The sequence below is a fragment of the Geotrypetes seraphini genome, chromosome 5 (assembly GCF_902459505.1).
Source record: "Geotrypetes seraphini chromosome 5, aGeoSer1.1, whole genome shotgun sequence".
NCBI lineage: Eukaryota > Metazoa > Chordata > Amphibia > Gymnophiona > Dermophiidae > Geotrypetes > Geotrypetes seraphini.
In genome coordinates this window covers 75,690,998-75,717,113 of record NC_047088.1, presented here as the reverse complement: position 1 = coordinate 75,717,113, position 26,116 = coordinate 75,690,998, and the positions used below count along the sequence as shown (strand labels likewise).

Genomic DNA, 26,116 nt, shown 5'->3' with positions numbered 1-26,116 from the left:
GCAAATTCTAGCTGTTTTCTGTATGGGTAGTTACACTCACTATACAGACAAAGCCAGATGGCACCCAATGTTAGGCACTGTTATAAGAACATAAGAAGTTGCCTCCGCTGAGGCAGACCAGAGGTCCATCCTGCTCAGCGGTCCGCTCCCGCGGTGGCCCATCAAGCCCATTGCCTGAGCAGTGGTATATATCTATCTATACCCTTCAATCCCTTTTTCTTCTAGGAATCTATCCAAACCTTCTTTGAAACCATTTAATGTGTTCCTGTCTACCACAGCCTCTGGAAGCGCGTTCCATGTATCCACCACCCTCTGAGTGAAGAAGAACTTCCTAGCGTTTGTTCTAAACCTGTCCCCTTTCAGTTTCTCCGAGTGCCCCCTTGTACTTGTGGTGCCCCTTAATTTGAAAAATCTGTCCCTGTCTACTTTTTCTATGCCTTTCAGGATCTTGAAGGTTTCTATCATGTCTCCTCTAAGTCTCCGCTTTTCCAGGGAGAAGAGTCCTAGCTGCTTTAATCTGTCGGTATATGGGAGATTTTCCATTCCCTTTATCAGTTTAGTCGCTCTTCTCTGTACTCCCTCTAGTACCGCCATGTCCTTCTTGAGGTGCGGCGACCAGTACTGGACACAGTACTCCAGATGCGGCCGCACCATTGCACGATACAGTGGCATGATGACTTCCCTCGTCCTGGTCGTGATACCCTTCTTAATGATACCCAACATTCTGTTAGCTTTCCTTGAGGCCGTGGCGCACTGCGCCAATGCCTTCAGTGTTGCGTCTACCATCACTCCCAGGTCTCTCTCCAGGTTACTGACCCCTAGTGGTGTTCCCCCCATTTTGTAAGTGAACATCGGGTTCTTTTTCCCCACGTGCATGACCTTGCATTTCCCTACGTTGAAGCTCATTTGCCATTTTTCGGCCCACTTTTCCAGCTGCGTTAGATCCTTTTGGAGATCTTCGCAGTCTTCCCTCGTTTGAGCCCTGCTGTATAGTTTGGTGTCATCTGCAAATTTTATGACCTCACACTTGGTTCCCGCTTCTAGGTCGTTTATGTAGATATTGAACAGGAGCGGTCCCAGCACCGACCCCTGTGGAACTCCGCTCGTGACCCCTTTCCAGTCCGAGTAGTGGCCCTTTACGCCAACTCTCTGTTTCCTGTTTGCCAGCCAGTTTTTGATCCATCGGTGGACCTCCCCTTGCACCCCGTGGTTCCATATCTTTTTGAGCAGTCTCTCGTGTGGTACCTTGTCGAAGGCTTTTTGGAAGTCGAGGTAAATGATATCTATAGATTCCCCTTTATCCACCTGGCTGTTCACCCCCTCAAAGAAGTACAATAAGTTTGTGAGGCAAGACCTACCCTTGCAGAAGCCATGCTGACTCGGTTTTAGCTGCACATTGTTTTCGATATATTCACAGATGCTGTCCTTAATCAGTGCCTCCATCATCTTTCCCGGGCCATGCTAAGCTAGATATTCTGTAAAGGTTATTCCGCACAGACTGCACTTTACAGATTAGTAACTTGGCCTGCTCCCCACACCTAACTTGGGGTACAAGCACTTATGCCTACCAAATTTTGAATTGTGCACTATGAAATTTAGATATACATGTTATAGGACAGATGCATGTGTAACTCCTAATTACTGTCAATTAAATGCCAATTGACTTCAATAATTTATTGTTGGTGCCTAATTGACTAATTGATTTATGCATGCATCTGCGATCTACGCCCAAATTTGGGCAACCTGTACAGAATCTGGTGATAATGTCACCACAGCCGCACTGGTTGCTATTAAGCAGACCGAAACTAAACATATAAATAAATCATTTTGCACCCAAATATTGTCATTTATCAAATAATGTTAAAGCTTGCCCTTATCTCACCCTACAGCCTAATCTTTCTTACATGAATATCATTGGATCATTTAGCAATTTAAATCATACTGTATAAGGTTGGGTTGTTTTTTTTTTAATAATCTTTATTCATTTCAAATCTTAAATCAAGTACAATAATGACATTTATCAATTGAATTTTTAAATACACTTGAAGTCTTATAATAGATCCTCATATAATAAAATATTACCCCCTCTCTTATTCATTTATGAAAATGATTTATCTCAATAATAATACTGTATAAGTTTTAAATATGTACAGATATGTATGTGTTTCCTGGCTGCTGGTGTGTGTATAATTTGTTTTATCGGCCCAATCACACAAACACAGATGGCAAGTACATTGTGACAACTCTTTTCTACAGAACCATATGATTTGTGTCAGATGATTTTTAGATTATGTAAGCTTAGTGTACTGTACAGAAGCTATTTCACGGAAAAAAATGTAGCTTCCTTAACCTTTTGTAGAACATGTATATCTTTGTGTTGTCTTTCCCCCTTTTCCTCTTGACAAATTTTACTGTTTCTTCCTCTCCCCTTTTGATCGGTCTGGGTGGCTCAGGATACTTCTGCTAGCCCAAAGGCTGGAATGTACTTCATTTGAGGTAAATTCTCAGCATAACTTCTTAACTAGATAGTGATGTAGAAATAGCCATTTTCTATCACTTGTTATTTCTGTACCTGCTCAGATGGATAAATGATCTCAACCTATGTTCTCTGTGTTGTAATGTACTACATATAGAACATATTTACTCTAATAGGGATTTCTTTTTTTTTTTTTTTAATTTATCATATTTTCAAATAAACAGCACTTACATGCATCAGGAAATAGAATTCAGTTGCAACCATAATTTCACAAGAAAATAAAAAAAAATTTCCAGAATATTCTGATGCAAATTTAAACAACAGAATTCCCTATAAGCTCACAATATAATGAGAGGAAATTATTCCCCTAGGGATTTCCTACACCATTCCCCCCTGTCCCTGATTTCCTCTTCAAACATATATTGTTAAGTCACACATTTATGAAGTAAACTTGGGACCAAGGGATTTTTTAAAATTCCATTTTAGCCATATTAATGTGTGCAGTGACTTCATGTTATTGTTTTAGAGTCATAATTACCAGTGCATTTCCTTCAGATAGTATGGGATATGATGTGTACATACTTCACAGCCTTTAAAAGGACATTAATACCATATATCTTAACATCTGCCTGTGCTATTCTTGTATCCATCTATTGGTCCATTTGCTCACATTTCTTCTGTCTTCTAAAGAAAAAATAATGCCAAACAGCTATAAAAATAGATATACCAGAGGTATTGGTAAACATAAATAATATGTAAATATCTATGGATATAGTCACTTGCATCTGTACACACATACATGTCTGAAAAATAGATATTCAAATTATACAGGAACAGGAGCCATCTTAGAAGTGCCATTAATACCCACAACGTAGCCAGTAAATAGGGCTACTTACACCCATATACATCTTTTTTTATTTGCTTCTGAGAGCCCTAATATCTGGATATACAAATTTACTCTTGGGTAAAGCTGACATAGGTCATTGCTGGAGAACTACTACTATCACTGCCCTTAGTTCCCATGAGGGTAATATTCAGCCATTGGTGATCAACATTTTTTTTTTCTTGCTGGTGGTGGTTGAATTATGCCCAGATATTCAGTGTTGAGCCCTAGACGATTGACAGCACTGAATATCCGGCTATAAGACAGCTCCCGGGAGTTAACCTGGGTACAACAGATATTTAGATACCTACTTGATTAACACCCCTCTTTTTATTTTTAACTAAGCTGCAGTAGATGTTTCTACTTCAACTCAGAGTGCTATATGCTTTGCTGCTGCTCCAAAGCTCATAGAATTCCTATTGGAACAGCACTGGAACATTTAGTGCTCTGGGCCACGGTAAAAACCACTACCGTGGCTTAGTAAATGAGGGCCTAAATTAGGACAGCCTGTTTGCTATTCTAAATTAACCAGTTAGTTATCCATGTACTACCACTGAATAACAGTGGTTCCCAGACCTCACCTTTGTTCACCTCAGTACTAACTAGATAGTGACACGGCTTTTTGCCCAAATTTTCAGTGGCACTATCTAGTTATGTGCACTGAAAATCCAGGTGTGATCTGGTCACCTGTACTTAACTGGTTGCACTCACACAGTTTTTGTATGCATATACTGTGAGGTTGACGTAACATGCTATGAACGCTGGTGATCTTGGGGTTTGAACCTGTAACCATTGTGTCTCATCCAGGAACTCTATGTTAAACCAAGGAGCAGTTTCCTTAATTATGTTATGGTGGGAACCCCATTTATATCAGTTGTTAATATTCATGACCTTTTCACTCCAGTTTGTAATGACATAACATAACATAATTATACACGATCCCATCCAACAGTTTGAAATGGTAAAACCTTGAGAGAAAACAGTTAACCATTAATTCTAGACATACTTCTGAAATAAAAAAAAAGTTCAGTCATAATAAATCACTCTCTAACCTCAAATTAAGAGGTTAAACATTCCATTAAAGAGAAGCAATCTCTGAAAATAAATGTTTAATGGTAGATATCTTCCTGACTATTTGCAGAAGGCAAATTTACTTTATTTTTAAAAGTTAAGAGCAAGTTATGATTAGTAGACTGCTAATCCAGCAATGATGAAAAATCTAGACAATTAGAAAGCAGTAATTTAAAAGAGTGTTTCTTAACACATGGTTTGTGAACCCTTAGGGGTATGCGAGCTGCTTGTTGGGGGTACATGGCACTGGCTACTGCCAAGGATATTGCCTGCCCACCCGCCAAAGCCACATCCGGAGATCCCTCCTTCCTGCCCTCCAATCTCCTGTTGAAGCCACCACTGGTGATTCCTCCTTCCTGCCTTCCTGTCGAAGCCGCTTCCGGGGATCCTCCTTCCCACCCGCCCCTCCACTGAAGCCAATCCAGAGGGCTTTCCTCCGATGTCAGAGCTGTCATCAGAGGAAAGCCTTCCGGGTAAGTGGGGGGGGGGAGTTCCCCAGTTTTCTCCTTCTGCCTTCAGCAGCTCTTGTTGCAGGAGGCGCACAGACAGCGGTTCACACGCTGCATGTAACTGACTCGGAAGCCTTCTCTCTGATGTCAGAGCTGACGTCAGATGGAAGGCTTGTGGGTCAGCCACATGCAGCATGTGAATCACTTTCTGCGTTTCCCTGCAATGAGAACCGCTGAAGGCAGAAGGAGCGATTGCGGCTCGAGCAAGTAAGGGACAGAGGGTACATGATATGGGACAAAGGGAGAAAGGAATGCGTTGAGACATGGGAGGAGCACAATTCTGGGACAAAGGCTGTAAGGCAGGGGGGGGCACAAACTTGGGACACAGAAGGAAGGGAGAAAGAATGAATATGTGGCACTAACTTGGGACACAGGAGGGAGGGAATATATAAGGAGAATTGTTAGGCATGAGTATCTGAGTGGGAGGGAAAGAGATAGTGCATAAGTGGAAAGGAATAAAGAGGAAAATTGGGCATATATATATAGAGAGAGGAGTGAGGTAAAGATGCATAGGGAATAGAAGGATGAGAGGGATAAATGTTGGATATGGTGGTGGAGAGGGAACAGAGGGACAGATTGAAGGGGATGCAAGGGGGAGGAATTTTGGACATAGTGATGGAGGGAGAGATGTGACATTGTGCTGGAGAGGAATGATAGAAGGAAAAATAGGCATGTAGCTGGTGGGCAGTGGTGAAAAATGCTAAACATTATCCAGGGGATGAAAGAGAAAGAAATGTTGGATGTGGCAGTAGAGAGAGTGGGAGAACATAAGAACATAAGCAATGCCTCTGCTGGGTCACACCTGAGGTCCATCGTGCCCAGCAGTCCGCTCACGCAGCGGCCCAACAGGTCCAGGACCTGTGCAGTAATCCTCTATCTATACCCCTCTATCCCCTTTTCCAGCAGGAAATTGTCCAATCCTTTATTGAACCCCAGTACTGTACTCTACCCTATTACGCTCTCTGGAAGCGCATTCTAGGTGTCCAACACACGTTGGGTAAAGAAGAACTTCCTAGCATTCGTTTTGAATCTGTCCCCTTTCAACTTTTCTGAATGCCTTCTTGTTCTTTTATTATTCAAAAGTTTAAAGAATCTGTCTCTCTCTACTCTCTCTATGCCCTTCATGTCTCTATCATATCCCCTCTAAGTCTCCTCTTCTCGAGGGAAAAGAGACCCAGTTTCTCCAATCTCTCAGCGTATGAAAGGTTTTCCATCCCCTTTATCAGACGCGTCGCTCTCTGAACCCTCTCGAGTAAAGCCATGTCCTTCTTAAGGTACAGCGACCAATATTGGACGCAGTACTCCAGATGCGGACGCACCATCGCCCAATACAATGGCAGGATAACTTCTTTTGTTCTGGCTGTAATACCCTTCTTGATTATACCTAGCATTCTGTTTGCCTTCTTAGCGGCCTTTGCGCACTGTGCCGTCGGCTTCATTGTCATGTCCACCATTACCCCCAAGTCCCTTTCTTGGGTACTCTCATTTAATAGCATCCCTCCCATCGTATAGTTGTACCTCGGGTTTCTGTTTCCCACATGTAATACTTTACATTTCTCAACGTTGAATTTCATCTGCCATCTCGTCACCCATTCCCCTAGTTTGTTCAAGTCCCTTTGCAATTCTTCGCAGTCCTCTTTAGTCCGAGCTCCAATAAATAGTTTGGTGTCGTCTGCAAATTTTATTATCTCACACTTCGTCCCTGTTTCTAGATCATTTATGAATATATTAAATAGCAGCGGCCCGAGCACCGAACCCTGTGGGACCCCACTCGTGACCCTCCTCCAGTCCGAGTAGTGGCCCTTCATTCTTTCCCTCTGTTTTCTACCCGCCAACCAGTTTCTGATCCATCCATGTATGTCTCCTTCCACCCCATGGTTCTTCAGTTTCTGGAGTAGGCGTTCATGGGGCACCTTGTCAAAGGCTTTTTGGAAATCTAGATATATGATGTCTATGGGGTCTCCTTTGTCCATCCGTTTGTTAATTCCTTCGAAGAAGTGCAATAAGTTCATTAGGCACGATCTCCCCTTGCAGAAACCATGTTGGCTGGTTATCAGAAGTTTGTTTCTTTCAAAATGTTCATCGATGTTTTCTTTTATCAGTGCTTCCGCCATTTTCCCCGGAACCGAGGTCAGACTCACTGGTCTATAGTTTCCCGGGTCACCTCTTGATCCCTTTTTAAAGATGGGCGTAATGTTGGCTATCTTCTAGTCCTCCGGGATCATGCCTGTTTTCAGTTATAGATTGCAAATTTGCTGCAGTAGTTCCGCTATCTCCTCCTTTAATTCCTTCAGAACCCTTGGATGGATTCCATCCGGACCCGGGGATTTGTCAGTTTTTAGTTTTTCTATCTGCCTGCGTACATCTTCAAGGCTCACTTCCATGGATGTTAATTTTTCTGCTTGATTTCCATTGAATAATTGCTCAGGTTCCGGTATGTTGGATGTGTTTTCTTTTGTAAATACAGACAAAAAGAACATGTTAAGTCTTTCTGCCACTTCTTTATCTTCCTTCACCACTCCCTTCCTCATGGACAGTGAGAGAAACATGTTGCCAATAGGGGTGGAGGAGAGAGAAAGAAAAGTTGGATTCATGGAGGGACAGAGAGAGAGATGTTGTTTGGGATAGGGAATGGGGTCTGGAGGAGCGGAAGCGTGCAGGAGGGAGAAAGAAAGAAATATTTGATGCAAAGTCAGAAGGAAATGCAAGCAGAAACTCATGAAATCACCAGACAACAAAGGTAGGAAAAATAATTTTATTTTACATTACATTACATTACATTTGTGATTTCTATTCCGCTTGTGCCTTGCGGTTCTAAGCGGATTACATTAGAAGATGGCTGGTCATTTCCAGGCGATGACAATACAATACTTTACATTTCTTTACAAACTTTGCATACCTTACTTTACATAACTTTACATAAACTTTACATAGATTTACTTTGCATTACTTTATATTATCTTACAGTACTTACATAACTTTACATTACATTATTTTACATAGCATAACTTTACATTACAGAAAAGCTAGATTCTGTTTATAAGTAGAGGTATCGGACGTTTTGAGATATTTTCAATTTAGTGATCAAAATGTGTCAGTTTTGTGAATTTATATCTGCTGTCTATATTGTTCTCTACATTTGTCTATTGTTCTATAGTTGTTACTGAGGTGACATTGCATATTTTAAAGTCATCTGTCTTGATGTCTTTGGAAAAAAATAAAGAATATAAATAATGATTAACATTTTCTGTGCATACAGTGTGCTTTGTGTTTTTTTTTTTAATTTTGTGGTTACCATTATTTATTAAATTTATATTATGTGTATATGAAAAATGGATGGAAGAAATTGCATTATAATTAGTACTATTATTAAGGGGGTGGGGTCAGGGGTGGAGCCTGGGCAGGTCTGGGGCAGAGCTTGGGCGGGGGTACTCGGTTGATATTTGTTAGACTTAGGGAGTATTTGGCTTGAAGAAATTGAGAAACACTGATTTAAAAGATAAGTAAAGAACTTCTAAGTTCCATTTGAAATGAAACTAGTAGCCAATACAGAAATTTGAGCAAAGTTTAAACACTGTCATGTTTGAGTTTACCCAGAATTACCTTAACAACATAATTCTGGACCACTTGGGGCTTTGATAAAAGCTTCTTTGGAAGACCCAAATATAAGATGTTACAATAGTCAACTCATGACAGTACAAATATATGAGCTAATTTCTAGAGGTCCAAACAGAGTACAATAGGATTGAATCTGGCAAAGCAGGTGTAACTGACTAAATGCAGTCTTGTCCAAGTACCAATACCCTCAACCACTTTAAAACAGTCACCTTAAATGACCTGACCAAGATAATAAGACTCACTATGTCCCACAAGCTCGACCCTAGACTCATGCCCAACCAACCTACTAATATCAGCCAAAGAAACCTTCCTACAATCAATTATTCCTTTAATCAACAAATCTCTACAATCCGGAGTAGTTCCTTAAAGTAGGAAACGAGCTGTGGTTCGACCTATCCCAAAGAAAACCAACTCTGACCCCAACCAACCAAGCAACTTTATACCTGTCTCAAATTTACCTCCTCCTTTACAAAGCTGTGCTAGTGCTTTTAACGCTGGCCACAGCAGTAACAGCTCAAATGCTCGTAGGAATTCTATGAGCATCAGAGTTGTTACTGCGACAGCTGGCACTAAAAACGCTAGCACAGCTTTGTGAAGGAGGAGGTTAGTTATTTGCTTAAATTTTTTTAGACTGTCCTCCCAAAAGAGCCCAGAACGGGTTATATAAGTTTACATACATAATAATCTCCCATTCGTGTCAAAGATCCTAGTAAAAAATCATACTGTAACAACTACTAGTCTATCTACTAATCTGGATTCAGGAGATTCCACAGTATCAAATCAGTACTAAGGGACATAATCAATAACTGCTAGAAGACACAAAGCTTTTTTCTCCTTGACTTAAGTGCAGCCTTCGACACCATCGATCACACTCTTCTCTTATCCAGACTAGCTAACATTGGAGTCTGTAGCACTGCATTGCAATGGTTATCCTCCTTAAACAATAGATCACAGATGGTGCTACTATGATCAGATACATCACAACCCAAACCACTTCAGGGCGTACCCCAAGGTGTACCTCCAAGTTGTACCCCAAGGCACCTTACTATCATCACTGCTTTTCAACCTGTACATCAGACTAGCACTCAACATCACCTCAAAGCATGACATTAAGATCTGCTCCTTTGCTGATGAGATCCACCTTTACCTTCCATTAAGAAAAAAATGAGTCACTCAAACCTCAAAATTACAACATTGCTTAACCAAAATCAAAGAGTGGATGACAATGAACAGACTACAATTGAACAAATCCAAAACGGAACTGCTATGGATCCTGAAAAAAAGCTGTGTTCATCCCCATCCTACCTTCACCTGGAACACAGCCCTTTCTGCCAAAGACCAAGTGCAAAGCCTTGGAGTTATACTCGACTCTGACCTTTCACTCTTGAGCCATATCTTCCAAATAGTATCTACCTCTTTCTACTAGCTACACCAACTAAGGAAAATTAGACCATACTTCACTGAAACAGAATTCACTCAACTACTCTATGCCTTTGTACTATCCCACATGCAGTACTGTAACTCTTTCTTCATAGGACTATCTTCAAAGAAACTACAGTGAAACTACAGCACTACAGCAAACTAAAGAACTACAGCAAAATGCAGCAGTTCGGCTACTCAAAAATATAAATATCTGTGACCCCGTTACCCCAGCACTGGCCTCAATATGGCTATCCATCAGAAACCGATCCATCTTCAAAGCCCTAACACTAGTCTTCAAATACTTCAACAATATTATTCCAGCCTACATGTCAGAAAAACTATCAACATATATCCCAAACTGACCTCTTAAGATCACAAACCGAAATAAGATTGCCTGCTCCACTGGCACAAACCCTCCACATAGAATGCGCCTGTAGGTGTGCTTACTCTAGCTTCCTTCCCAAATTGTGGCAAGAACTCCTGTCCCCTATCAGATCAATAACCAAGCTTCTTAACATCAGAAAAGCAATAAAAACCCATTTCTTTCTTAACACAGCCACATAGACTATTCCAACCTGTAAACCAATGCACACCAGACCCTCCATACTTCCAAACCCGTGAACCAAAGTCCTTAACTCTGGAAATCTACCAAAATCATCTTGCTATCAAAAATAGCTCTGGCTACTATGCACTTTATGAGAAATCATTAATCCTGATACAGTTGTTCATAAGAAACTGCTACTAAGTGGAAAGCCATAGAATCTATCCTGTTCTGTAAATAGACCCAGCACCCAAGTTGCCAATGTTAACTCTTATGTATACAAACTATAACTATAACCCAAGTGCCACTGTAATCCCTATTATATATGGAAACCTTAACTGCTACCTCTCAATATGTATATCAATCTGTAAAACTGCCATCTCTTACTATGTATGTAAACCCTTATTATATATATAAACTTGTAACCCATTCTGGGCTCTTTTGTGAGGATGGGCTAAAAAATCAAGCACATAAATAAATAATCTAAAGTAAGTTTGAGTTCAGAAATCAAAGCCAACATACAAGTCTCAGTATTAAAGTTCTGCCGGTCAGGAATCTAAGATGTTAAATTGCCAAAGGTATACCCGTAAGAGTTCAGCTATATAACTGCCACTTGCTATGAGCCTATAACTAAAATGCCATTATTCAGCCCATTAAGGTATTTTAATAATGGAGAAAGCATTACCAATCCCATCAAATGTGGAAAGCTTCCATTTAACAATGCAAGATTAAAAAAAATAAAATAAAATAAATCAGTAGCCAAGTAATATGTTCTTGTGCGAGGTGTCTCAAATAAATAAGATGAACACAGACCAAGATAACAAAAACCTTTGTCAAACCTATAAACAGGCTAGGTCAGGGGTAAGCAATTCCAGTCCTCGAGAGCCAGAGCCAGGTCAGGTTTTCAGGATATCCACAATAAATATGCATGAGATAGATTTGCATCTCAAGGAGGCAGTACATGCAAAGCCGCACCCCCCGGAGAGCGGCCTTCTTCACTTGGCCCCCGCACTGCTGCGAGCGGGGAGCCGAGGCAGCGAGAGCCTGCAGGAGAGGAGCGTGCGAGCCCAGCTCCGCCCCTCTCCCGAAGAGGAATAAAGCCGCCGCACCCCCCGGAGAGCGGCCTTCTTCACTTGGCCCCCGCACTGCTGCGAGCGGGGAGCCGAGGCAGCGAGAGCCTGCAGGAGAGGAGCGTGCGAGCCCAGCTCCGCCCCTCTCCCGAAGAGGAATAAAGCCGCCGCACCCCCCGGAGAGCGGCCTTCTTCACTTGGCCCCCGCACTGCTGCGAGCGGGGAGCCGAGGCAGCGAGAGCCTGCAGGAGAGGAGCGTGCGAGCCCAGCTCCGCCCCTCTCCCGAACCCGACAAATAAAGCCGCCGCACCAACGGCGTGCAGCCGTTCGGCGTGCCGTCGAAGGCGCACGTCTAAGGCGCGTGCGCCTTAGCACGCGCCTTTGCAAGCGACTGCGAGCGACGCCAGTCAGTCCGACCCCCCCAACTGGATCACAGCAATACATAGTGTTATTTACACTGCACCGCCTCATCCGTTAGAACCCAGAAAAAGTTAACACTGTACTGCACTGCCTTATTGTTTACTGTATTACCTACTGCTTACATTGTTTACATTGTACTGTACTGCCTACTGCACCGCGCGCACACGCTTAAATTGTTCAGCCTGTTTAACTTAACATCGATCTATTGCATTGCTGCAACCTGCTTAACTTTGTACTGCCTAACACACCGCTGTAACCTGCGCAACTCTGTACTGTATTACCTACTGTTTACATTGTTTACATTGTACTGTACCGCCTACTGCACCGCGCGCACACGCTAAAATTGTTCAGCCTGTTTAACTTTACATCGATCTATTGCATTGCTGCAACCTGCTTAACTTTGTACCGCCTTTGGCACCGCTGTAACCGGCTCAGCTTTATATTGTCCACTGCGCCGCTGAAACCTGCCAAACTTTGCATCACATCCCCCCCTCAGCCCCCCTCCGACTACTACCATACCCCACGCTCTTCCCCCCCCACGAGCGTGTCACCATGGCAAGGCCAAACACCCCTCAATGCGTAGCACTACTCCTACTATATCTCATCACCCTCAGGATCTGCTCTGCTGACCCATCACACACAACCACCATCCCTGTCCACTTCTCCCTATATCGCCCTCCAAAACCCAAAGTACCCACGCTCACACCCCACACCCCACATTCTCACCTAATACGGCTCCCAAATCCTCCACCCCCCCGCAAACCCACCAAACCCAGCTCAAAAAAACCTAGAACACTAAAAAAACTGGCCTACTCCCACTATGCCCCAGCCAACCACCCAAACCACCAGAACCTACTAGGCTTTTACCTAAACATTAGATCCATGAGGAACAAAGCCATTCTAATCAGAGACTGGCTGACGGATACCAACCCCGACTTCATACTACTCACCGAAACCTGGCTACTATCAGACAAGGATATTATAATCAAAGATTGCCTACCCGCAGGATACAAGATCCTCTCCCTGGCCAGAACTCGAGGAAGAGGAGGAGGCCTAGCAATAATCTTCAGAGATCAGCTTAATTGTACGGCACTCAACACCAAATCCTCTCCCAACGCAGAAATATTAACCATCTCACTCACCTCTAAATCCCTTGCCTCCTCGCTAACTATCACTCTATTCTACATCCCACCCCAAAAATGGTCCCTAGCCAAAGAGGACCTCGCTGACGCCTTACTAACTAATTATCTAACAAGTCCTTACAACCTTCTATGCGGAGACATCAACATCCACCTTGAGCAAGCGGACCAACCAGAAGTTGCCGACTTCTGGTCACTCACCTCCCAACTAGGCTTCTTCAAACCCCCCCCAACCAAAACTCACCAAAAGGGCCATCAGCTAGACCTGGTCACATTCTCCTCCAACGAGCTAACCGACCCAAAAATATACTGGAAACAAGCCAACTGGACAGACTCCCTATGGTCCGACCACAGACTATGCGACTTTTCCTTGGGTTGCCAACAAAAACATTCAAGAAACAACAAAACAAGAAACATCACAACCCACACTACTAGAGGAAAGATAGACCCAGAGGAATTCTGGTCTCGCTATGACACCCACATAAAACAAGACGAAGAAATAGATCAACTCATGTCCGCCTGGATCACTGACAGCACTAACATCCTAAATGAAATAGCCCCTTTAAAAACTCGCCACATCAGAACCACAAATCAGGAGGGATGGTTCGACACAGAGCTGTTACTGTTAAAGAGGGACCTCAGAAAGTCAGAAAGACTATGGATAAAGTCAGGAACCCAGGAACTCAGAACTGCCTGGAGACTCAAACTAAAAACCTACAAAAACCTTACCAAGGAAAAACGGAAAAAATTCTACTCACACTTAATTGGAAACATCACATCCAACAGCAGCAACCTCTTCAAACTCGTCAATAACCTTTACAACATTGAAACACTCACTAACAACCAGGAAGATTCAACACTAACCGCCAACACCCTAGCGGATTTCTTCAACTCCAAGATCCTAAAACTAAGATCAGCACTACCCACCAAGACCAATCCCCTGGAGCTCTTTCCCATCCTCCCTGACATCGACATAGCTAAACCAGACCAAGGGTCTAGATCCGACCTAAACTGGAACCAACTTACCACAATCGACTGGAAAACCTTCAACAAATATTACAACAAATACACCAAATCCTTCTGCAAACTAGATACTTGCCCCCCAAATGTGATGAAAACGGCTCCGATCTACTTCAAAGCTAACATGCTACTATGGGTCAACTCCCTACTATCCGCAGGAAACTTCCCTCCAGAACAAGGACATATCTTAATAACCCCAATCATAAAAAGCATAAAGGACTCTTCCAACGCACCTTCCAATTACAGACCAATAGCTAACATACCACTATTCACCAAAATCGCGGAAGGGGCAGTAAAAGCAGAACTCTCCGCATACCTGGAAAAATTCAATATCCTAAGCGACAATCAATCGGGCTTCCGCACGGACCACAGCACAGAGACCATCATCGCCTCCTTACTAGACCACCTGCACATACTCTTCAGTCGGGGCTCCAGCGCCCTGATCTTACAATTTGATCTAAGCAGTGCGTTTGACCTAGTTGACCACACTATTCTCCTGGAATGCCTGGCCCACATTGGAATCTCCGACCGGGTACTCAGCTGGTTCCAAGGGTTCCTACGAAACAGATCCTACAGGGTACACAAAAATGACAACTTCTCCTACAGCTGGGTGAACTCCTGCGGTGTACCACAAGGCTCCCCCTTATCCCCCACCCTATTCAATATCTACCTCGCCTCCCTCAGTAACCTCCTTCACAAACTTAAGCTCAAATTCTTCATCTATGCAGATGACATCACAATTGTCATCCCTCTAACCAGTCTATCCCAGGATCTTCTCAACTACATAACTAGCATACTCAGCCAGATAGAACTCTGGATGCTCTCCTTCAAACTAAAGCTCAACCCAGACAAAACAAAATTCTTTCTAGCCACCCCCAAAGACAAAATCAAAGACACCACAATCCAGGTGAAAGGATTGGTTTTCCCACTCGAACAAACATTAAAAATACTAGGAGTCACGCTTGACAAACATCTATCCCTAGAAAATCACACAGACCTCACTGTCAAGAAAGGCCTTTCAGCACTCTGGAAACTCCGTACCATAAAGAAATACTTCGATGACACTGCATTTCGACTATTAGTTCAATCCTCTATCCTCAGCATACTGGATTATTGCAATATCATCTACCTAAGCTCCACAAAGAAAATCACCAGAAGACTAAAACTGATTCAAAACACAGCTGTCCGCCTAATTTTCGGCCTGAACAAATGGGAACACATCACCCCCTTCTACCACCAACTGCACTGGCTACCCTTCGAATCCCGAGTCCTCTTCAAGTTCGCCTGCATCTGTTACAAGACAGTATTTGGTCTCTCACCAAAATACCTCTCCCCACATTTCAACATGTATTGCACCAACAAGAAATCCCGCAGAATCCAGTTGTTTACCTTCCCCTCCATAAAACCATGCCAGCTCAAAAGATTCATCGACAAAACCTTCGCCTTCCAGGCGGCCAAGCTGAACCCTTGGCTAGCCCAAATGATGCTAGAGGCCCCGACCTACCTAGACTTCAGAAAACTTCTCAAAACACACCTCTTCCGCGAACAAGACCCTTAATCCTCACCCCCCGCATACACTCCAACCCCCCCACCCCCACATCCCTCTCCCCCCCCTCCTCTGGTTTCCCACACCCTCCATTTTATCTTCTCACCCAACTACGATAAACCTGTGCTAAAACTACTTTGCTTCCTTCCACGCTACCTGCAATTCCGACAAAATTTTTGTAAATCCGGGTTCAGACCGGATCCTAATGTAATGGATGTAAACCGCCTAGAACTCTTTGGGTATGGCGGGATATAAGAACATAATAATAATAATAATAATAATAATAATAATATTCATCGTGGATATCCTGAAAACCTGACCTAGCTCCGGCTCTCGAGGATCGGAATTGCCTACCCCTTGGCTAGGTAGATCTTCAGGTAAATAATATCACAGTGGCCCTAGATCGGATAATTTATTCAAAACCTTTCTATAATACATTTCTTTCATCTCCACATACAGTATACTACCATGGCATATTGCATCTTTACTACTGTATGAAAACTGGAATATACAGACAGTGTAGCATTACCATAATGCAATGCTTGTAGCATGAGTTGTTACACTTACTCCTAGAGGGGAAGATAATTTTTTTTTAACAGGCAGCCTAACTTGTGCATCAAATTTGTGCGTAAGTTGCACAAACTTACAAGGGGAGTATACTCACACTTTCCCTTTAGAAATCAGCACACTAAAATAGCAAAAAACACACATTTACACTAGATATGTAATGTGCAGAAAAATTTACAGATATGGTTTTGAAAATCCAAACTTTGTGCCTAAGTCCAAACCCTGCCACTATAATATCAATACTCATTAATGGTGTTCCATGCATTCTTCTGTCTGCATATACTCTGGGCAGCTCTATAACAGCGAGAAGCAAACAAAAGAAAGGTAAAGCTGATGTCACAATACAACACAAGGAATTTTATTGAAAGTTCCTATGCGAAGTCCCAACTAGGAATCCGGTTTTAGCAGAACACTGCCTTCCTCAGGGGACATAGCAAACTGATAACAGGATATTATAGTGGTTCTCACTGCGAGTTCCTTGACAAGTTTCTTTAGAAGTTTGGCTGTCAGTACTTCTTTCAGTACGTTCCTTTTTCAAGACTACCTGAAATAAAGATACCACTGTAATATCCTGTTATCAATTTGTTTTATCTCCTGAGGAAGGCAGTGTTCTGCCGAAACCGCAATCCTAGTTGGGACTTCTCATAGGAACTTTCAATAAAATCCCTTGATTTGTATTGTGACATCAGCTTTGCCTTTCTTTTGTTTTGCTTCTTGCTGTGCTGGGCAAAGGAAGACTCCTCTTGATCTGTCCAGCTCTATAACAGGCCATTTCAGGATTATTGCATTTGATTAATGGCGTAGGAAAAGATAATCAAAGCAGAGTACAATAAAATAATCTAAAAACATAGGACTCAACTGTCTGAAAAGAACTCTAATAATATGGAATAGGTAAATGAAAAAGATAAAGGCACTACTGGGCTACTACACCCCCAGGCTCCAGTGTATAATCTTAACTAAGTTTCATAAAAAAACAATTAACAAAACCCCCACCTTAAAACGTGCTCAGAGCTCAGCTGTGAAAGCTTATTGAAAAAGATGTGTCTTCAGCATCTTTTTAAAAAAAGGCACAGATCTCTATATTCATAAGGCCATTGGGAGCTGTTTCCATAACGTAGGCCCTACCAAGCTAAATATGGAATTGTGAAAAGTTATCATTGGTAAGAGGAAGGACCACCAATTGACCCTGTGCATGTAAGAGCATAAGGTGCTAAGAACCATAAAAGAAAGAGAGATGAACCACTTTGAAGGATTTTATGCATAAATGCTTTTAAATTGATAGCTCATAAGCACTAACTCAAACACTAAAATATATACCTATATCATTTATATCCATTCTTATATATTAATCATACTACTTCACAGAACATAAACAATTAAGCTTATAGCTCCCCTATGTGTTATTTCATGTCATGGCATTCTGAAGATGCAGAATTGTTATGCTGAATAATGTAATGTGCCTTTTTCCCTACCCCCTACCCCCCCATAAAAAAAAAACCTTCTTGTGCTAGGTTGTGAGCTGTCTAGTCCTCCTATCCTAGATATGCTGGAGTAGAGAAAAACTTTACTATAGAAGTATAAAGCACCAAGGTATGTGCTGCACAAAAGCTCTAATTCATTGACATTCTCATTTTTAGCCTAGATAAGCTTCTTGCGGCCATAACTACTGCAGCAGAGAGATACAATAAAGAACGGTTTGCTTCAATTGTGGAAGGACTGGAGAGTCATGATGCTTTGCAATTACAGGTGAGTTAATATTATTTTTTTGGCATTCTCTTTTTTACCTCTTACAATCCTTTCCACATTGATATACCTACTTATGCTATTAATATTGGAGCACTAGACTTTATTTGGAAAATCTTGATCCCTCCCCCCCCACACACACACATTCTCAGCAATGAACTTGTTTACTCATTTTGTGTCTTTACACCCTTGTATATTTTTCACATTCTTCTATCCAAATATATAGTCAAAATACATTGAACAAAGAGTTTATATCATATACTCTACATAGAACTTGAATGAGTAATTATATTCAGAAGGGGATTAAGAATAAGAATCCCAAAAATCTTGATTTCACAAATCTTCACACTTATTATCACAGTAAACCCAAATTAGTTCTATTTTTAAATGCCTTAACAAGGCCCATGAAATGTTCAGTGGGACTTACCTGTCTGAGCTTATACGTACCATGTCCAGTCACAGTAGTTGAGCTGATCTGGATATTACAGGATAAATAATCAAGTTATTTTATGTTTTATAGAGTGAATGCAAAATAAAGATTAAAATATACTGGCCACAAGCCTACCAAAAGAACTTTATGATATAGTTACCAAAGATACAGATTTGGGGGATGCAATAAAAATGGCTGTGTGTTTGAATATCTCTTGGTGCAATGGCAGGTCCATCATTTTAAACAGCAAACAGTTTAGCATCATCAATATACTGTCTTGTCCACTCCAAAGGAGCAGGCAACAGCATAAATGGTTGGCACTGCTTAGGGGAACCAGGGATGACAGAGTTCAACTCTCACATCCCCCACTGAAGCTTCTTATGACTTTGAGCAAGCCTCTTCACCTTCCATTGCCTTAAGAACACTTTTAGATTGTTGTTATCATTATTGTAAGGCTTCTGAGGCCAGGGTCCTGTCGTATACCTGGCGAAGCTTGAAGAATGATCTGAAATTTGGCAGCTAATATTTAATGCTAAGAAATGCAAGGTCATGCATCTGGGCTGCAAAAACCCGAGGGAACGGTACAATTTAGGGGGTGAAGAACTTATGTGTACGACAGAAAAGCGGGTCTTGGGTGTGATTGTATGTGATGATCTTAAGATGGCCCAATACTGGATTTGCCATAATTTCAGTACAAGTTTACATTACAAGTTATTATCCTAACTTGACACATACTAGGGGTCTAATACTAATATACATGGAGGGGCATAATAAAAAAAACATCTAAACTCCCTTTTGGCCTAAGTCGCTAAATGCTGAAAGTAGGCAACAGGGAAATGTCCAGTCTCAAAAAAAAAACATCCAAATTGAGGGTTTTTTTTTAGAATGGCCTACCTCTAAGTTCAGCAGTTTAATTGACCAGACTAACACTATGTCTAATCTGGGAACCCCCTCCCCCGCAATGATCATGGCAGGAGAGATGCCTTATCTCGCCGATCGCGATCCCACCCCCGAACTGCCTCGAACCGGCAGGAGAAATGCCCAATCTCTCCTGCCCATTTTTGTATAATTCAATTTACCAAAGCACAAAAGTTTTTAATAGAACTAACTTATTTTGAGAAATGTATAACTCACAGATGATAATAGGCATCTGTTCATACTTTTATCAGTGTCCAATATATTTCTCAAAACCATTCACTAACAGTCTACAGCGACACCACCAGGGACTTGATACCTTCATAGTCCATGGGCTTTAAGTGTCCTCTCCTCATCAGATTCCTTTTATACTATCTTTATTATTATTTTTTTTTTTAAATAATTTAATTCATTAATAGTTAATGAGTATTTAGCTTAGTGGTCACAATGCAGGGATATGAAGCCAATATGTTTCGCCTGATACGGGTTTTTCAAGGCTGTAATCCCTAAAACATAAATTACAGCTTTAGTATCTTGATCGACCATTTAAAAAGTACCAAAAAACTCTATTAATTTAACTTTATCTAAACCTTTAAAACATTAGTTTAAAAAACTCACCTTCCTGCTTACAGCTATTGTTTTAGACCACAGCCATCATCCAAAGATGGCGGCAGCATGCTTTTGACTTCTTAAGTAACCCACATCGGAACCAGCTGGGGGATGATGTCATCAACCTCGCTAGGAACCGTGTCAGGAACTCAGCCTTCTCTTTATTGCCATACTTCGATACTGGACAATTAAGAACCCGAGGACACCTCCAGAAATCATAACAGGGTAGCCCATTCCAATTCTAAATTCAAACCCTTTGCTTCTACAGTATTAAGATAATATATCCATCTCTATAATATATCCATCTCTCCTCCCAATTAATACTGAGGAACAGAGATGGATATATTATCTTAATACTGTAGAACCAAAGGGTTTGAATTTAGAATTGAAATGGGCTACCCTGTTATGATTTCTGGGGGTGTCCTCGGGTTCTTAGTTGTCCAGTATCGAAGTATGGCAATAAAGAGAAGGCTGAGTTCCTGACACGGTTCCTAGCGAGGTTGATGACATCATCCCCCAGCTGGTTCCGATGTGGGTTACTTAAGAAGTCAAAAGCACGCCGCCGCCATCTTTGGATGATGGCTGTGGTCTAAAACAGTAGCTGTAAGCAGGAAGGTGAGTTTTTTAAACTAATGTTTTAAAGGTTTAGATAAAGTTAAATTAATGGAGTTTTATGGTACTTTTTAAATGGTCAATCAAGATACTAAAGCTGTAATTTATATTTTAGGGATTACTGGCTTGAAAAAGCCTTATCAGGCAAAACATGTTGGCTTGATATCCATGCATTGCGACCACTAAGTTAAATACTCGTTAACTATTAATGAATTAAATTATTTAAAAACAAATAAAGATAGTATAAAAGGAGTCCGATGAGGAGAAGACACTTAAAGCCATGGACTATGAAGGTATTGAGTCCCTGGTGCTGTCGCTGAGGACCATTAGTGAATGGTTTTGAAAAATATATTAGATACTGTTTAAAAGTATGAACAGTTGTCTATTATTACAATCTCTCCTGCCGACATCCTCCCCCCCGAACTGCCATGAACTGGCAGGAGAGATGCCCAATCTCTCCTACCGGCACCCCCCGACAAACCCTAATACCAGCAGGAGGGAGCCCAGGCCCTCCTGCTGAAGGTGCACCTCCACCCCCCAAATACCAGCAGACAGGATTCCAAGCCCTCCTGCTGAAGGCGCACCCCCCATATGCCCAACGAATGTCACCACACTGTCCTGACACCACCCACTACCCTGTACACCCCCTTATCCCGGACACCCCCCTAACTAACCTTAAATTCAGACGGCCGGGTCCCCTGTCCTGCTGCAGGTCCTCCATCCTCAGAATGGTGGGCCTGCCCCTTCCTGGTGCATTGTGGGATGCATCAGGGAGGGCCCTAGGGCTTGATTGGCCCAGGTGCCTAAGGCCCGCCCATAGGAGGAGCCTTAGGCACTTGGGCCAACCGGAATTGAGCCAGTTGCCTAAGTCCCTTCCTATGGGTAGGGCCTTAGGCAACTGGCCAAATTTTAAGGTTAGTTAGAGGGGTGTCTGGGGTAGTGGGGGTGGGTTGGTGTAGCTCAGGTGGGGGTTCAGGTGGGGTTTGCGGAGGGTGGGGGTGCATCTTTGGCAGGAGGGCTTGGGATCCCTTCTGTTGGTATTCATGGGGGTAAGAGGTAGGGGTGCACATTCGGCAGGAACGCTTGTGATCCCACCTGCTAGTATTCAGGGGTGGGGAGGCGCCTTCAGCCCAGTGGTATGCTCGGTGAGAGAGGTGGGACAGGGTTCAGAGCCTGGCAGGGAGGAAGGGAGAGGGCTGGATGCAGAGCCTGGGAGGGAGGGTGCAGAGCTTGGCAGGGGAGGGAGTGAGGAAGGGTGTGGCAGAGCACAGATCCTGGCAGGGGACATAAATATTAACACACACACACACACACACACACTGTCTTTTATTGAAGTCAACCTTTTTTTCGAGGAAAAAAGGTACCTCGTCTTATACTCCGATCAACTTATTTTTGAGTATATATAGTACTTCTTAGGGGGTGTAAATTCTTCCATTCTCCCAATAATTTACATTCAAAGCCTATGTGCCTAATATTATACTTGCACACCCCAGAAAATCTTCAAGAAAATATTGATTGCAAGCTTTGAAAAATGTAGTTAACATGATCACGAACCAGTTTAAGTGAGCTTGAGCTGTTCTTTCAAGAATGGGCAAAATTTGAAGGAGTAGCTTAATGGTTAGTGCAGAGAGCTGAGATCCTGGGGAACTGGGTTTGATTTCCACTGCAGCTCTTTGTGACCTTGGGGAAGTCACGTATTCCTCCATTGCCTCAGCCAGGTACAAAAAAACAGCTCACTAGGGACAAAGAAAATACCTGAATATAATGTGTACAGTTCTGTTTATATCTAGTATCACTACAGAAATGATAAATAGTATTATTCATAGACATACTCAGTGACTAATTGCTGGTATCAATTTGCAAAAGAGGCTTCCACCAAATATTGTTTGAAAGTGTCTAAAGACTTAAGTTGTCATGGAGGGGCATTTTTGATAGGATGTCTTAGAAGATATCCAAAGTTGGAGGCAGAGAAACTGACATTCTCAAAACTAGCAAAACCACTAGACATCCCTCTTTTTAATTATCACCTATTTAGATGTCCTGGCTGACAGGATGTCCAACCTTAGAATGCCTAACTGTCTTCACCATTTTTGACCACAGAAATGTTCAAGTGCAAAATGTCCAAATCCAGACCATTTGGACATGGGAGGGGCAAGCATTTTAATGGATTAAGCCACACAGACATTCCAACAGATCAGTGGGGCATCTTAGAGGGCTCTGCTGTAAATTTAACATAAAAGCTGCCAGGTGTACATCTCACATAAAAGCTGCCAGATGTACCCCCTTATAATGTATGGTGAGCCCTCCAAAACTCCCCCAAAACCTACTATACCCACCTGTCTACCACTCCAATAATCCTTATGGTTGCAGGTGACACCTATAAGGCAGTATAATAGGATTTTGGTGGCCTCACACTTTCCACCATAAATGTAATTGTTAGAGTGGCTTATGGGACTGGATCCTCTTCTTTATGGCTCATTAACTCACCTATCAGGCTACTTAAGACACATGTGTGGTGCTGTACTAGGCTTTCCCATACCAAGTGCTGCCGTTCTTCTTACAGGTATGTGCTGTTTTATTCAGATATTTCAGGGGTGGGTCAGTAACCACTGGGGTAAGTGAGGAAGGGTCATTACTTAATCCCTACAGTGTTCTTCTGGTCTGTTTGGGTACTTTCACAACAGGTCTAGCCTAAGTTCCATCCAGGAGATCTTGGGAAACATTTGATTAACGCAGGAAGGCGCCAAGTCTAATCATGCCCAAAGCCTGCCCAGAACACCTCCCCAACAAGCCTCTCTTTAGTCTTGAGTGCACAACAAGTAGAACACCTCACAAGACATCCAGAAAGACAGTTTCAAAAATTGGTATATGGATGTCCTGGTGATTAGGAAATGCAAGTGACAATTTATGCTGGGTTTTTTTTTGACATTTTAGGGTTTGTTTGTTTTTTAATGCCCCTAAATGACTTTTTGATTATTTAAGTATTTTTTTCATATTGGGAATGTAAAATATGTTGTATAGATCAGTGAAACAAGTTCCTAATTTGTGCAATTTAAATTGTACAAGTATTTTTTAGACAATAGAATGTGAATAATCTACCAGTATATGAAAACTTTTACAAAGCATTATATTTAAAATAGCAACTGTCACTTCAGTACATATCCTATACTCTCTGATGAATCTGATTATAGATGGGTTTTTTTTAGTATTTTTACTCAGTTTTTATAGCACATCAACATGCCTATATAAACACATCTCACATGTACTGTGAAACAGAAGGTGAAAATCCTTCAGGAAGAAGAGGGCTTTCCATCAACAGTTTTTGATGACATTTTAAATTATGAGAGCAAAGATCGAGTTATTTTTCTATCACAGATACCAGTCCAAGGGGAATATTTTAAGCTTCATGCTAATGACTTTTCTTGTATTGTTTTTATTTTATAGAGTGCACAATTCTGGAAAACAGCAGATTTTTATGGGCAATTTCAAGATAATCATGGGCAGCTTTCTTTAAACTGATATGGTTGTCTTTTAATTTCTTTTGACTGCCAATGAATTTTTGAAAATGTTCTTGTAATAAACTCTTTTTTTCTTATGTGTCACATAAAATAAATTAAAATTTCATTTCAAACAGATACTAAGGCATCATGCACAGAACCATCTTATATCAAGAGGAATATATTGTTGAAAAGTAATTTGACAAGACCAACTAATGTTGTAATGCTTCCAGATTTCTTAAATGCTTCACCTCTCTGTTGATTTGCTACATCTCATTATAATGTAAAAAGGAGATAGTGCAGCTTTTAAACTAGAAACTGGTTCGGAACAAGGTATCTTTAAAAGATATCATCATAAAAGAGAATACAGAACATCCCAATAGCAAGGTTGCAATGCAGGCCACAGTAGACGAGGTTTCCTTAAATTCAGAGCAAGCTGATTTTAAAGATTACAAATTATCCATGCCAACTGCTGAGCAAATTGTAAATAAATATGACAGACATTGTTTGAAATGTCTATAGGCAAATGCCAGAAGGCTAAGAAACAAGATGGAAGAGTTAGAATATATTGCACATAATGGAAAGATAAATAAATATAGTAGGCATCTCTGAGACCTGGTGAAAGGAAGATAACCAATGGGACACTGCCATACTGGTATACAAACTATATTTCAGTGATAAGGTGTATCAAATTGGTGAAGGCAAAGCATTATAGGTTAAGTAAGGCCTTGAATTGGATGGACTGAAAATTCTATAAGAGCAGAAACAACACCTTGGAATCCCTATGGGTAGAAATTCCTTGTGTAAATGGCAAAAGGATAGTGATAGGAGTGTGCTACCATCTGCCTGATCAGGATGAAAGGACAGATGCCAAAATGTTATCAGAAATTAGTGAGGCTAACAAACTGGGAAACACAATAATAATGGATGATTTCAACTACCCCAAAATTGACTGGGTAAATGTAATGCCAAGACATGTTAGGGAGATGTAAATCTAAACTAAACTAAACTAAGCCTTAAGTTTATATACCGCATCATCTCCACGGAAGTGGAGCTCGACACGGTTTACAAAGCGTAAAAATATAAGAAGAGAGGGGAGAGAGAGTTTACAAGAGCATATGAAAAGAGGGGATGTAAACAGGAGAAGAGATGTTATATGTTAGAGAAAAGCCAGGTTTTCAGTTGTTTTCGGAACAGTTGGAGGGAGCCCAGGTTCCACAGCAGGATAGTGAGATCGTTCCAAAGGCCAGTGATTTTGGAGAGGAGGGATCTTCCCAGTTTACCTGCGTGGAGGATGCCATGTAGAGAGGGGAAGGATAGTTTATGTCTGTGGGCTGATCTGGTGGTAGCAGGCGTCAGGGCGAGGAAGGATAGAGGGATTAGGGGCGGAAGGATGCCATGAATTATCTTAAAAGCCAGGCAGGAGCATTTGAAGTGAATTCTGGAAAGTACTGGGAGCCAGTGAAGATTGATAAGTAAAGGGGAGACGTGATCAAATTTGCGTTTAGCAAAAATCAGTTTGGCCACAGTATTCTGGATGAGCTGGAGTCTGCAAAGACTTTTTTTTTGTTAGGCATAGATAAATGGCATTACAGTAATCGAGTTTGGATAAGATGATGGATTGTACAAGGACGGTAAAGTGTTTTTGGTGAAAATAGGATCTAACTTTCCTCAGCATGTGGAGGCTGAAAAAACATGATTTTGCCAAGGAATTCAGGTGATCGTTGAGGGAGAGGGAGGAATCGATAGTGATGCCGAGGACCTTGCTTGAGAACTCAAGGTGAAGAGCAGAGCCTGTGGGTAGAGTGAAGAGGGTGGGCAAATCCTTGACAAAATCAAGGGCTGCTTTATGGAGCAGCTGGTTCAAGAACTGACAAGAGGCAAAACAATTTTAGACCTCATTCTTAGTGGAGTTCAAAAGTTGGTGCGGGATATAATGGTGCTGGGGCCGCTTGATAACAGTGATTATTACATGATCAAATTTGATATAATTACTGGAATAAGTTCACATTGGAAGTCCAATACAAC

General features: G+C 41.8%; 1 protein-coding gene across 6 annotated transcripts in view; it reads left to right on the top strand.

Moving 5' to 3' along the window:
• Window positions 1-26,116, top strand: part of DIAPH2 (diaphanous related formin 2) — a 1,499,255-nt gene that overhangs the window by 456,289 nt on the left and 1,016,850 nt on the right. For all 6 annotated transcript variants that reach the window (XM_033944799.1, XM_033944798.1, XM_033944797.1 and 3 more), the window contains one exon: window positions 17,920-18,028. In XM_033944799.1, coding sequence (XP_033800690.1) covers window positions 17,920-18,028 — 109 coding nt within the window. The remainder of the gene's footprint in view (window positions 1-17,919; window positions 18,029-26,116) is intronic.